Source organism: Canis lupus, chromosome 11 (genome assembly GCF_003254725.2).
Source record: "Canis lupus dingo isolate Sandy chromosome 11, ASM325472v2, whole genome shotgun sequence".
Taxonomy (NCBI): Eukaryota; Metazoa; Chordata; class Mammalia; order Carnivora; family Canidae; genus Canis; species Canis lupus.
The window spans coordinates 56433584-56446986 of NC_064253.1; the positions used below are offsets into that span (position 1 = coordinate 56433584).

General features: G+C 38.4%; 1 protein-coding gene across 4 annotated transcripts in view; it reads right to left on the reverse strand.

Moving 5' to 3' along the window:
* ERP44 (endoplasmic reticulum protein 44) overlaps nt 1-13403 on the reverse strand; it is a 93170-nt gene that overhangs the window by 10342 nt on the left and 69425 nt on the right. For all 4 annotated transcript variants that reach the window (XM_025433067.3, XM_035697280.2, XM_025433069.3 and 1 more), the window contains exons 9-10: nt 9354-9465; nt 8260-8401 (exon numbers count right to left, since the gene is read on the reverse strand). In XM_025433067.3, the coding sequence (XP_025288852.1) occupies nt 8260-8401; nt 9354-9465 (254 nt within the window). The remainder of the gene's footprint in view (nt 1-8259; nt 8402-9353; nt 9466-13403) is intronic.

Below are 13403 nucleotides of genomic sequence, written 5' to 3' on the forward strand. Positions count from 1 at the left end.
AAAAAGAAAGGAAAACTAGGGTGGTGTGTCACAGAACTCAACCAGGGGGTGCTCCACTGCACCAAAAACTACAAGAGTCTTAATGAGGACAAGTTTGGTAAAGTTCCATTAGTAGCAGTATGTTATTTGCTCACGGGAAAACCTGGATTCAAACAACAAGTCAAATCCTGAAACAAACCCATTAGGAGGAAAACTAGCCAATAAAAGTAAAAGAAAAAATTTAAATCACATGGGAAGATGTTTATGTGTGGATAAATTAAAAAGATAATTCATAAAATAGCATGACCCTGATTATAACACGCACGTGTGTCTAGATCTCTGGTTTGTGGATTTATGGGTGATTTTTAATTTATTCTTTGGCATTTTATTAACTTTCAGAATTATCCACAAAGAACATAAATTTTTTATACTCAGAAATAAAGGAACAAATGATATGTTTAATGCACACATACACTAAAACAGTAAACATCTTTGCCTGGTTCCTGATCTTAATGGGAAACTATTCAGTCTTTCACCATTAGATATATTAGCTGCAGGTTTTTACAAATATCTCTTATTAGACTGAGAAGTTTCCATAAACTCCTAGTTTGTTAAGCATTTTTGTTATGAACGGATGTTGAATTTTGTTAAATGCTTCAACATGTATTAATGTGATCGGTTGTTTTTTGGTTATTCATTAATATGCTGAATTACACTGACTGGTTTCTGAATGTTGGACTAGCCTTGCATATTTAGGATAAAGCTCACTTAATTTTACATTGTTTTTTCTTTTTTTTTTTTTTAATTTTTATTTATTTATGATAGAGAGAGAGAGAGAGAGAGGCAGAGACACAGGCAGAGGGAGAAGCAGGCTCCATGCACCGGGAGCCCGACGTGGGATTCGATCCCGGGTCTCCAGGATCGCGCCCTGGGCCAAAGGCAGGCGCCAAACCGCTGCGCCACCCAGGGATCCCTACATTGTTTTTTCTATATTGCTGGATTCAATTTCCTTTTTTTTTTTTTTTGAAGATTTTATTTATTTATTCATGAGAAACAGAGAGAGAGAGTTAGAGACAGGCAGAGGGAGAAGCAGGCTCCATGCAGGGAGCCCAGTGTGGGACTCAACCCCAGGACCCTGGGATCACAACCTGAGCCGAAGGCAGATGCTTAACCACTGAGCCACCCAGGCGTCCCTGGATTCAATTTCCTAATATTGTTTACTCGACTTTTTAACTTAACTTATATAACAATGTAGTACAAACTCATTTAATGTAATGTATTTACATTTAATGTATTGTATAACAGTATTTTGCCACTTAAATTACCTAACCTCTTTGAGCATCAGCTTTCTGATGTATAAAATGAAAACGATGCCTGCTTACTTAATTGTATTGTTTTTATAGTCTAATGACTTGGATTTAAATCTGATTATTTCCTGTAATACAGGCAATAGAGCCTTATCACAATACTTAACCATGTATCAGACACTAAGAGCTACAGATCTACACATTCATTTAATGACCACAACAGCCTTATGAAGTAGATACTATTAGTATTCCCATTCTATAGATGTGGAAACTAAGGTATAGAGGTACTAAGAAATCGCCCAGAGTGATAATAACTAGACTGGCAGTTAGACTGGTAAGACTGGTAAGAGATTGGGATTAGAATCTAAGCAGTCTGGATCTAGAGTCTGAGCACCTAATTGTGAGCTATATTTGCCTCTTTACTGACTTGGCTTTAGTAAAGTTACTAAATCTCTGAGCTTAAGTCCTTCATTGTAAAAGTAGAAATAATACCCATTTTATATTCTTCTTCCAGAAACTGAGAATACACATAACGTATAAAGTGGAGCTGCTACAGGGTCTGCCTCTGTCAGAGTTTCAAGTCTATTTTGCTGGCAGGGCCAAATAAGGTAAAATGTAGTGTAACGACTTATAAACAGTACTTATAAGAAGGTAATGAATGTAAGTTTTATGATAAGCATATCACATGAGAGTAAAAATGGTGTTTAGGGACCCAGCTCACTGTATATACTGCCCAGTGGCTGACAGGAGAGACACATTCAGAGAAATCACAACTACAGAGGTGAAGAGGAGAGGAGGAAAACCGGGAGAATGGCCAGCTGATAAATACTAGGATGTATTCCAGATGTGCAGATATATATCCAAGTAGTCAAACACTTAAACATAAAATAAGCAGATTAAACTAACAGCAAATTAATCAAAACATTTACTGAACATCTAATGCTGTCATAAAGCAGTTGGTATAGCAAGAGATAATAAAAACTAAATAAAATTTGCCTTTTAAGAAGCTCTCTTCAGTACCTGTTTTTTCCACTTAAAAAAAGCCTCATGGGGTGGGAAGGGGAAAGGAACCTCTAGATCCTGAAGAACAAAACTAAATTTTCAGAGTTAAAAGAGACCTAATGGTGACCTGGTTTAAAAGTTTTCTTCTAAGGGACACCTGGGTGGCTCAGCAGTTGAGCGTCTGCCTTCAGCTCAGGGCGTGATCCCGGGGTCCTGGGATGAGTCCTACGTCGGGCTCCCTGCATGAAGCCTGCTTCTCCCTCTGCCTGTTTCTCTCTCTCTCTCTCTCTCTCATGAATAAATCAATAAAATCTTCAAAAAAAAAAAAAAGGTTTTCTTCTACCTATCTCTCCAAGTGTTCATCGTTCCGCCCAATTCCTGTTTTGCTCCCTCCAAATTCAAGAAGGCAGGCTAATTTGTCATAGCAGATGAATTTGTGAGATACGCACCCCCATCTTTAGTTTTGCCCTGCCCCTCTCATCTCACCACAGCCGCCCCTCACCCTGCCACTAATGCAGCCAATCAGCTGCTACCAAGTTTCCCAGACCAAGTAGTTTAAGGAACTATGATAATTTTCAGTGATTTCGTGACCGGGGATAAATGACCTAGATCCCAGAGCTAGGGGACGCGGCATTATGGAGCCTGTTCCATTTTCCCAGGAATGACCTGAAGCCTGTTCTGCTTTTTCCCATCACCGGGGCTCCAGCGGTAGGTAGTATCTATGTAAATTTTACCAAAGGTGCAGATGGGAAGGTATTTGCTGGTCACAATTTTTTAGAAGGGGAGTTTCTCCTGAAAGTCCTTCAACAGCTTCTACCACACCCCATGATCTAGTTTCTTCTCCTGGGACCGTTTCCTAGACCTGCCCTTAGGTGCTCTTAGCTCCCTAAATTACCCTCCATTCCTTTTCCTCTACCTGTAAAACCTTTCCCTTTACATTTGGCAAGGAATCAATCTGGTCCATCTACAGGGCAAACAACCGAAGATTCACAGATCCAAGATTTAGTTTCAGGTACAAGTACTATTTCTTCAAACATCTTTCACATTCACACACCACTTTTCGTATGCACTGAAATGTAACTGCTTTGACATGATACATCAGAGCTTGGGACTCTGGATTCAGTATGCTGGGACACAAATCCCAGGCCTCCCGCTAGTTAGCTGTGTGGCCTTGATGGTTATGTTACCTCCCTAAGGCTCAGGTTTCTCTGAAATAAGGGAGAGGGGAACAGAACACTGGTAGCACATCCCCCTCCCTCAACCCCATGCCTACCTGCCATGGGAGGGCCCTGTGTGCCATAAATCTGCTTTCTTGCTCCTTATCACAACCACACTTCCTCCAACTGACCCCAGAAATGCTGAGTTACTAAAATAAGAGTAATTACAGTAATTTATGGAAACTGGTTATCATTTAAGCTTTAATTACCATGCAGCACAATAACAATTATGCAAGCTATTAAATGTGTCAGATTCACTTTGCTACATATTTTGATTTTTAACAACAACATCTATTCACATAGGCTCAGTTTGTAGCTCACGCAGCATGTGCCTCCTTACAATTAAAAAAATATTAGAGTGAACAGTGCCTAGGAGGGAAAATCAGGCACCTAAGGGAGAAATTAAGTAATTTGTTTCGAAGAGCTTCAAGTATAGTCACTTCTATCTCCCTCCCTACTCACAGGATTAAACACTTGCAGAATGAGAGAGAACTACTTCTCATTTCCAGATTTCTTTTGAGAATCTTACTGGCACAGTTTCTTTTTATACCAGGGCATAAGTAGAATGCTACCAGCTGACATACGAGTTTTTCTTGGCCACGTGCCCACCTCTTGGTCCAGTAAACTATAGTTGGAGAATAGGGGGACTGGGTCAGATAAAGAATACACCTACTTGGGTTCTCTGACCAAAAGACACCAAGATGGAATTAGAAGTGCCAAAGTAGCACTGGAGAAGAACTGGAGAAGAAACTGGAGAAGAAAACTTAACAAAGCCAAGATGGAAATCCTCACAGATGTCCCTTGAGGTGTTACACAGGGTTCCTAGGAACAAAAGCCAAAGTTGGGCAAGGTCTGGTTGCTGACTGGTAGTAAAGTCAGTATCCTGTTGACTTCCACTAATATGAGACTTTATAACTGGGGCTAGAAGTCTGCAATGAAAACAAAGAGGTAAACAACCAGAGATTTATCCACTATGAGAGGTAGGGAAATGTGCTGATAACAACTTCATATAAACAATCCATGCATAAGGTAGCATTTTTAATGCCAAGCACAGTCTCTCTGCCTGGAAGCACCTGCAGAGAGCCCAGACACTACAATTACCCTTTCTTAAAAAGCTCATTCTTTCAGCCTGAGCTTATAGCTTCAGGAAGCAAGCCTAAGAAATGAGAAGAAGACACCCAACCAAACATTTCCATCTAGCCCAAGAGTCAATGCTCACAGGCTTGCTAAGGGGACTGTAGGAGTCCCACCAGGATGCTAGGAAGATCCAGACCTTTCAGGTGGATTTCTGGGTATAAGTACTCTTCCTCGTAAAATCCAGCATGGTCTTGCCTCTCATTATCCTCTTGCCTTGTCACTCTCAGTAAAAGATCTTGTTTCCTTAGCCACAGTTAAAAACGAGTTGGACAGGAACCTCTGCAGTCTTCTGCCGCTGTCACTAACACCAGAATCCCCAAATACCCCCAAAGAAATGCACCTTTCCTTTCCTCTTTTTCTCATGGGAAAGAAAGAAGGTTCTTTCCTTTGCATTTCATTCCCTCTGTGCCCCTTACAGCTCTGCTTGATCAATTAGCCCCTCTTTTTTCTATCTTTTCAATAACTCTTCATTCAATCCATCTGATTCTTTCCCACAAGCATTTTATCATGGTTAGTTTCCTGGACCCCAAGGGGGTAAAAAAAGAAAAGTGAAAACCTCCCATCATCCTATGTCTCTCTCTCTCGAGCTATCCCCCTATTTTTCTTTCCCTTTAGAGGTTAGCTTCTTGCGACAATTTTAATTGTCAAATTTTCATTTCCTCATCAAATAGTACTCTGATTCACTGCAATACAGCCTTTTTTGGGAGGCAAATCTAATCCTTCATCCTCCTGATTAAGCATTCCTTCCTGCTAAAAGTGCTCCTTCCTCAATTACCATATTACTCTTTTCTGGTTTTCTTTCATTTCTTTGATACCTTCTCCTCCTTAGTCTTTTACATATTTCCATCTTCTGTCTTCCCTTTAAATATGGGTATTCATCAGGGTTCCATGCTCAGCTTTGTGCTAAGTAATCTCATCTGTTTCAGTAACTACAGCTACATCCTTATGTGTTCAAGACCCCACGCCCTTATCTCCTTGTTGAATCCTGGAGCATGTAAACTCCCTGCTAGAAACTCCTCCTTTGTAGCCCACAGGCACCTCAAATTCAATATGCCAAGAAAGAAAACTCATTACCTTTCCCACAAAGCTGCTCCTCTACTGAGTTCTCTAGCTCAGTTAATGGCTAACCCACTTAGCTGTGCCAGTCAGATTCCTGGCCATCACTCATAGCTCTCTTCTCCCATTTATTAAGATACCAAGTCCTCCTATTCCACCTACAAAGTATCTCAAGATTCCTGCTTCTCTCTAGCTTTAGTGCTACTGCCAGAATTTATTTAGGTAATTTGTTTATTCAAGAATCATCGCCTTGTTATCTAGCATCAGCTCTTGTTTGGATTACTCATCAGTCTCCTCGATTCTGTTTTCATTCCCTCTCCTCTATTCTCCAGTTTACAACCTGAGTGATTTTTTAAAATAACCTCCGGATTCAAACCTTTCACTGACTCTACAGGGTTTTCAGGATAATGTCAAACTTCCCTACACATCACAGGGCTTTCATGAGCTAGCTACTGCTTGCTTCTCATAGCCTCATCACTCAGTACCCCCCCTCCCGTCCATGCATATTCAGCCACCAACTCCTACTTGTTTCTGCCAACATCCCCCTTCTCCAAGCCCTGTCTCCTTCTCCATCCATGATGAACCTGTACAGAACTTTAGGACCCACATTAGGCATTTACATCCCCAGAGCTTGGATCAAGTATCTCCCTGTTGAGCTCTGTTAGAGCCCTTCTCATATAATAAAATACAACTGCCTGTTACTCTATTTGTCCCCTTTTCGTACTTGGTTGTGAGTTTGTTGATGGCAAGGACTCAATCTTAGTAAACTTTAAACCACTGGTTTATATGACTTGGTTTATGTTATACAATGACTGTCATACAGAAGACCTGGATCTCACCCATATGTGGAATTTAAGAAACAAAACAGGATCCTAGGGGAAGAGAGGGAAAAAATAAAACAAGATGAAATCAGAGAGGGAGACGAATCCACAAGAATCTCTTAATCATAGGACACAAACAGGGTCGCTGGGGCAGAGGAGGCTGGGGAACGGGGTAACTGGGTGATGAACATTAAGGATGGCACATGATGTAATGACCTCTACCTCTGAAACTAATAATATATGTTAATTAATTGAATTTAAACAAAAAAATTTTTAATTTACTAACTGACAAATAGAAGAAATGTGGTATTCCTATTTAACAAAGTATTATTTACCAATAAAAAGGAATGAACCTCCGGTATTTGCTAAATATTGATGAACTTTGAAAAAGTTATGCTAAGTTAAAGAAGCCAGACACAAAGAATCACAAATTATATGATGCCACTTATATGAAATATCCATTACAGACAAATCCACAAGAATAGAAAGTGGATTAGTGGCTGCCATGGACTGTAGGAAGGTGGAATACAAAGTGACTGTTTAATGGGTTATGGGATTTCTATTTAAGATAATGAAAAAGTTCTGGAACTAGTACTAGTGATGATTGTATAATATTGTGAACATAATTTATACCACCAAATTTTACTCTTTAAAATGGTTAAAATGGTAAATTTTATGTTATGTGTATTTATTTTACAATAAAAATTTACAGAAGACCTGCACAAATATTTAATGAATTAATAGGCCAAACGGTATTATTCTGAGTATAGACAAAGTAAAACAAACAATTTTTTACTACTGTATGGGTCATGACACAACCTTCCTCTCTCATTAATTTTCATAATAATCCCATCAGGTAAGTTGTACTACCAACCATATTTTAAGTGTAAAGAAACAATAATAGAGAAGCTAAGTGACTTGACCAAGGTAGGACTCAAATGTAGGTCTGCTATACGGTAAGACTGAGAATCTTCTATCAAACAACTACATCTCTATAATGAAATACTGAATAGTGAGTGAGGTAACTCATTCTGCCATAGGATTTCAAATCATCCTCTGTGCAATTTAATCTGTGGACATAAAACAGGGTACTTATATAAATTTAAAAGAAAAGGTCTAATTTGAATTAATCTTGTTGCTTAAAATTTTCATACATGAAGAAACATCTCCATTTTTAACCACCAAATTTAACATTTCAGCTGATAAAAATCTAATATCTGTTGCAGTTACAAGGGTTACATATTCATTAATACAAAGAAGAGCTGAGAATGGATAATTGAGAATGGAATCAGAACACTTACCTGTTCTTGGAAAGGTCTGTAGCTGTATACCCACAGAAACCCGTAGTCATGGCCATCTTCTGGCTCTTAAATCCCACAAATGAGCAGCAATATTACCAGTAACCTTTAATCTGATATAGGACTATAACCTACTTTCCCTGACATGCGGACAAACACCAAATTTCAGAACTAATTTCTGGAAGGGCAAAATTTTCTTTTAGCGGTTTACTCCAAAGCATTAGGATCACTTAATGCTGGCATTTCTATAGGAATATATTATAATTCTCACACTCAATTATACCACACTTTAGAGTGAAAAATAAAACCTTATCCATCCAAATAACAAACTATTACTAGTTTAACACAGGACTATTTAAAACATTCAAACAATGGTTTTAAGTTCATTTTTGAGACACATATCAGTAAGTAAAAAAGAAGGAAAAAAAAAAAGAATACTTACAATACATCCCTGAAGTCTCCAAAAACATACATATGCCTAAAGCTGTCAATAGCTATGACAGGACAATCTGCTGGAGTTTTCTGTATGTGCAGAAGAGGATGTCTAAATTTGTCACAGTCAGCATGTAAAAAGTTTATTGTACCTTTACAGGAAATAGAATTTGGAGAGATAGATTAGAATTTTCTTGACTATAGTCTCATAGGATTATAAGTTCATGAAAAGTGACATACTAATTTAATTAATTTTAAAAACCAACATGCTTTAGAGTAATATAGGTCACAAAAACTACAACCTAAATATTATAACATTTAAAAGAGGTAGAATTTCAGTACTTAGGGCAGAGTATAATTTCCTTAGAAATTATATGAACTCAACCTGAATTCAAATGCTATAGTGAATTTTTTTAATTTTCTTTAAATGGGCAATTACCTATCCAGGTCTCAGTTGTGAGCAGTTCATGAAACTGACATATGAGCTGTTCTCAAGGGACCATCTTCACAGAGCTCCTTCCAGTTCCTACTGGTTGACATTTAATATAATTCAACCCCAAAATACTTATTCAGTGATTAAAGAAAAAAAAAAAAAAAAGCATTGCTCTATACAATGCCCTCACTTTATTTTGTTTGACTTGCTTCTCTAACTACAGAGGAAAAGTGGGTGAAAACTCAAATTCCTTTCTGACAGTCTAGAGAACTCCACAGAGAACTACTCAACATTCTTTCATTTAGAAGTAAATGTTAGACTGTGTGAGTTCGTTTGGTGATATCTCTGGGACGATCCATCATTAGAAAGGGACTGCTCAAGTATCAAAAGTGCTGGAAGGAAAAACTAACATTGTCCACTCATGACCCCCCTTTCCATGCTATTTGATTTCAGGAGCTATTAATAGTTTGTTTGTTTTTTAAAAACCCAGTGCTTCATATTATCTCTACTAATGCCTCCCACCCCCATGTTGATGTGTACATTCAGGGGTTGAGTAGAGTTAACATTACTTATAAAATTTTTTAACCCAAATATGTTTACATTGATATGAATGTAATGGGGGAGGGGAGGGACAGAAGAAAGGCTGAAAATAAACACCTTCATCTGTCTACCTTTTTCACTTATTAATTGTCGGGCTACTTCATTCTGGAATATTTCTAAACTTTCCGTATCTTCTTTCATGTGGAAGAGTATGAGAAAAGGCAGTCCTTCTTCTGTCAATTCCTGTATGCAAAAGTATTCAATAAGAATTATCAGGCCTTGCCATTGTTCTTGGTATGAACAATCTGACCCCAACCCATGTCACATGCATAATGACTGCAACATGCCAGAAAAAAAGGTCCAAACATTAGCCTTAATGGAAGAAGGAACCCAAGCCATCTACCTGAAGTACCGAGGTACTCAGAGGATCCACATGTCCTACTCTACTGCTGGAACTGATCTGTCTTAAAGTAACCACTTGGGCTGGTCTATCAGCTCCTTCTAGATGAAACCATGACATTTAAAAACTGACCAAAGGAGGAACTATGCTGGTTCTTGATCAAGATGCTGATTTTGGGGTGGGATAAACATGATTAGTATTTTCATTCTTCACAAATAACACTGAAAAACTGAGTGACTGCAGCAGCAACAAATAAATCTAACTGACTGGGAAACATGATTCCTCTAAAGTTTATTACAAAAACCACTCCATTTACATGACAACTACTTAAAGCTGCAAAGTGTTTGATTCAGAACAAAAGACAAAAACCCCACAAGATTTTACCTATACACAATGCATTGACGTCAAATTATTAACAAGGACCTGCTACTATATATGTGTATATGTCTATACAAGGTATGGACACGAAAGTACCTCAAAAATTATTGAATGCCTTAAAAACTTGTATTATTGTTACTGGAGAAAATCAAGAGAAACATGATGTATATAGATAGCCAACTTATTTATTATCTGACAAATGCTAAGTTCTGACTCATAAGAAAGAGCCCAGAAAGGGCTTCATAATAAAATTATTATAATAAAATTATTTCCATCAACTATCCTTTTGCGTGTCTCTCTGTAATTTAAGAATTGTAGCAGCAAAAAACACAAACATCCTTTATGCTAAAAAAACTGAAACTAGAACCTATCTTCTTCTAGGACATGAATTTGCTTAATGGTTTCCGTCTCCGTGTTGCAGCCTGTTACACTCATATACAGAATAAATTATTAAGCTTCTTGTCACATTTACCTTTTTCAATTGAAATATAACTCACATACCATAAAATTCATCATTTTTAATACAATTTGGCGGGTTTTATTACAGTCACAAGGTTTTCAAACATCAACACTATCCAATTCCAGAATGTTTGCATCACTTCAAGAAGAAAACCCGTACTCACTTGTGAGCAATTGCTCTCTGTCTCTCTTCCCCCGCGGCCCCAGCATCACACTGATCTTTTAGCAAGCGAACTTACAATTTCTTCCTCCTTTCTTTTGATCTCTTCAGCTCACAATTTTTTTCTTTTCCCAACACATTCATTGCTTCCACTCCCATGGTTCTGTCTTTGGACTCATCTGCTCTAGCCTGGCAACTTCAACTAGAGTCCAGCAATCTCCAGCACTACTAACTGGTTCCTTCTCTATATCCAAGCCCAGTTCCAGTCCTCAATCTAAGTCTGGATTCCCAACTTCCTGTTCAATATCTCCATTTCGGTGGTGGGGCGGGGGGGATCTTCATTTCGCAGCCCAACCAGTGCCTTCAACATTCAACATTAAGGCACAAGCCCCTCCTCTTACTTCCCTATTTCCATGAGTACTTCCACTTCTTCTTTGTCCTTTTTTTATAGGATCCAAACGCCTCTTCTAGGAAGTCATCCCTGATTCCTACCCATTTCCACCCAAGGTAGAAATGAAGTCTCTCCTCTATTTTAAGAGAGAAGTAATGAAGAGATGAGTAGTTTGAATACATCCATGTCAATTAGCCTGCTGTACCAACTTATATACATTAATATAGTAGCTGGTAGTTTATGCTGCCTGGGCTTTCATGTTTACCTGTCATATTCTTTATGAAATCAGTATTAAAAGATTCAGGAGAGGGTTATCAAGACAATCAACATTAGAGGTTAACAAACCTTTCCTGGTAGTTTAAATGATTTTGGGTTACAACATGAAATAAAAATCTAAAGAATTTTAAATGTGACTACTATGGGGGTAGGCAGGGGAACCATTCTTAATTGTTTAAGATTTTCCAGGTCTATACCTTTCAACTCTGTTTTAGAAACGATTCCTGTAAGAACTGCCAACGTAAAAACAGTATGGATATTCTTTAAAAATTAAAAATAGAATAGCCATATGATCCAATAATTCCACTACTGGGTATTTACCCAGAGAAAACAAAAACACTAATTTGAAAAGATATATACACCCTATATTTACTGCAGCTACTTACAATAGCCAGACTATGGAAGCAACCCAAGTGTCCATCTACAGGTAAACAGAGAAAGAAGAGGTGGTCCATACACACACACACACACACACACACACACACACACGTACACATAATGGAGTACTGCTCAGCCATAAAAAGAATAACATCTTGCCATCTGTAACAACATGGATGGATCTAGAGGGTGTAAGGCTACATGAAATAAGTCAGTCAGAGAAAGACAAATACCATATGATTTCATTCATATGTGGAATTTAACAAACAAAACAAATGAGCAAAGGAAAAAATAGACAAATCAAGAAACAGACTCCTAACTATAGAGGACACACTGATGGTTAGCAAAAGAAAGGGGGTGGGTAATGGGTGAAACAAGAGATAGAGGGATCCCTGGGAGGCGCAGCGGTTTAGCGCCTGCCTTTGGCCCAGGGCGCAATCCTGGAGACCCGGGATCGAATCCAACGTCGGGCTCCCGGTGCATGGAGCCTGCTTCTCCCTCTGCCTGTGTCTCTGCCTCTCTCTCTCCCTCTCTGTGTGTGTGACTATCATAAATAAATAAAAATAAAAAATTTTTAAAAATTAAAAAAAAACAAAAAAGAGATGGAGACTAGGGAGTACACTTGTCATGATGAGCCCTTGGTGACATATGGAATTATTCAATCACTATACTGTACACCTAAAACTAATATAATGCTATGTTAGTTATACCATAATTTTAAAAATTAATTACAAATTACAAATAAAATTAATCAGATTTTATTACAAAATAAAGAAAAGAATGTGTTTTTGGGGAAAAAAAATGAACATGAACTGCCAAGGAAGGTAAATAATTGGTGATAAGTTCCTAAATCTTTCTAAGCCTCTGAGGACTAAATAAGCTAATGTAATCAACAAATGTATTCAGCTAAACATACCCAAAGCCCAGAGAACGAGGAAAGGAGCAGGATGTTCATCTGACAAACCAGGAGAGTGTGCAAGTGAGCAGGCTTTACTGGAGCATAACCGCACTGGTCTAGGTGTTGCACAAGTGCAGAGCCATAGTACTCAGGACAAGACACCAAACAAATCACAGAGCCTAAAGTAGCACCTGACCCTTCACAGGACTGTCCACCCCTGACCAAGTAGGTGGTGGCTATACAGGTATGTGATAATTGGAACTACATACTTAAAGTCTGAACTACACACCTGCAATTCTTTAACGTGTAATACATCACTCTCTTATGTACCTCATAGACACAGCCCTTGGTACTTGTTCCTCCAATATCAGACTCTTGGTGTTTTGTTTTTGTGGGAGGGGTAAGAGTTTGGATGGACTGCATTTCAGGAGCATGGGATCACTGAGGTCAATTACATGGTAATATCTGATACTGCTTTCATTATTATAATGAAAGAGAACACAATTTCATTCTCTGAAGATAGGAATTGGAAAAACCTTTTCCTGGCAAAAGATTATTCACTGTATATAATTAATTATAACTAAAATCTGCAGAGCACTGCTTCTACAGGGCGCCCCCTTAACCACTAGATAGTATCAGCATCACCTGAGAAGCATGGTCAAACTCATCTTCAAGGCTACTGCAAGAAGTGCAACAGAGGCGTTCTGGGACAGCAAAGGCAAAGAGCCAGTGGCCTCCATTATGGAAATGGCTATGACAAGTTCTGTTCACTGTGTGATTCGTACAGCTGGTAAAAGTGTAGTAAAATAGTAACATGGCTGGAGGAAGCTTGCTTTTTCAG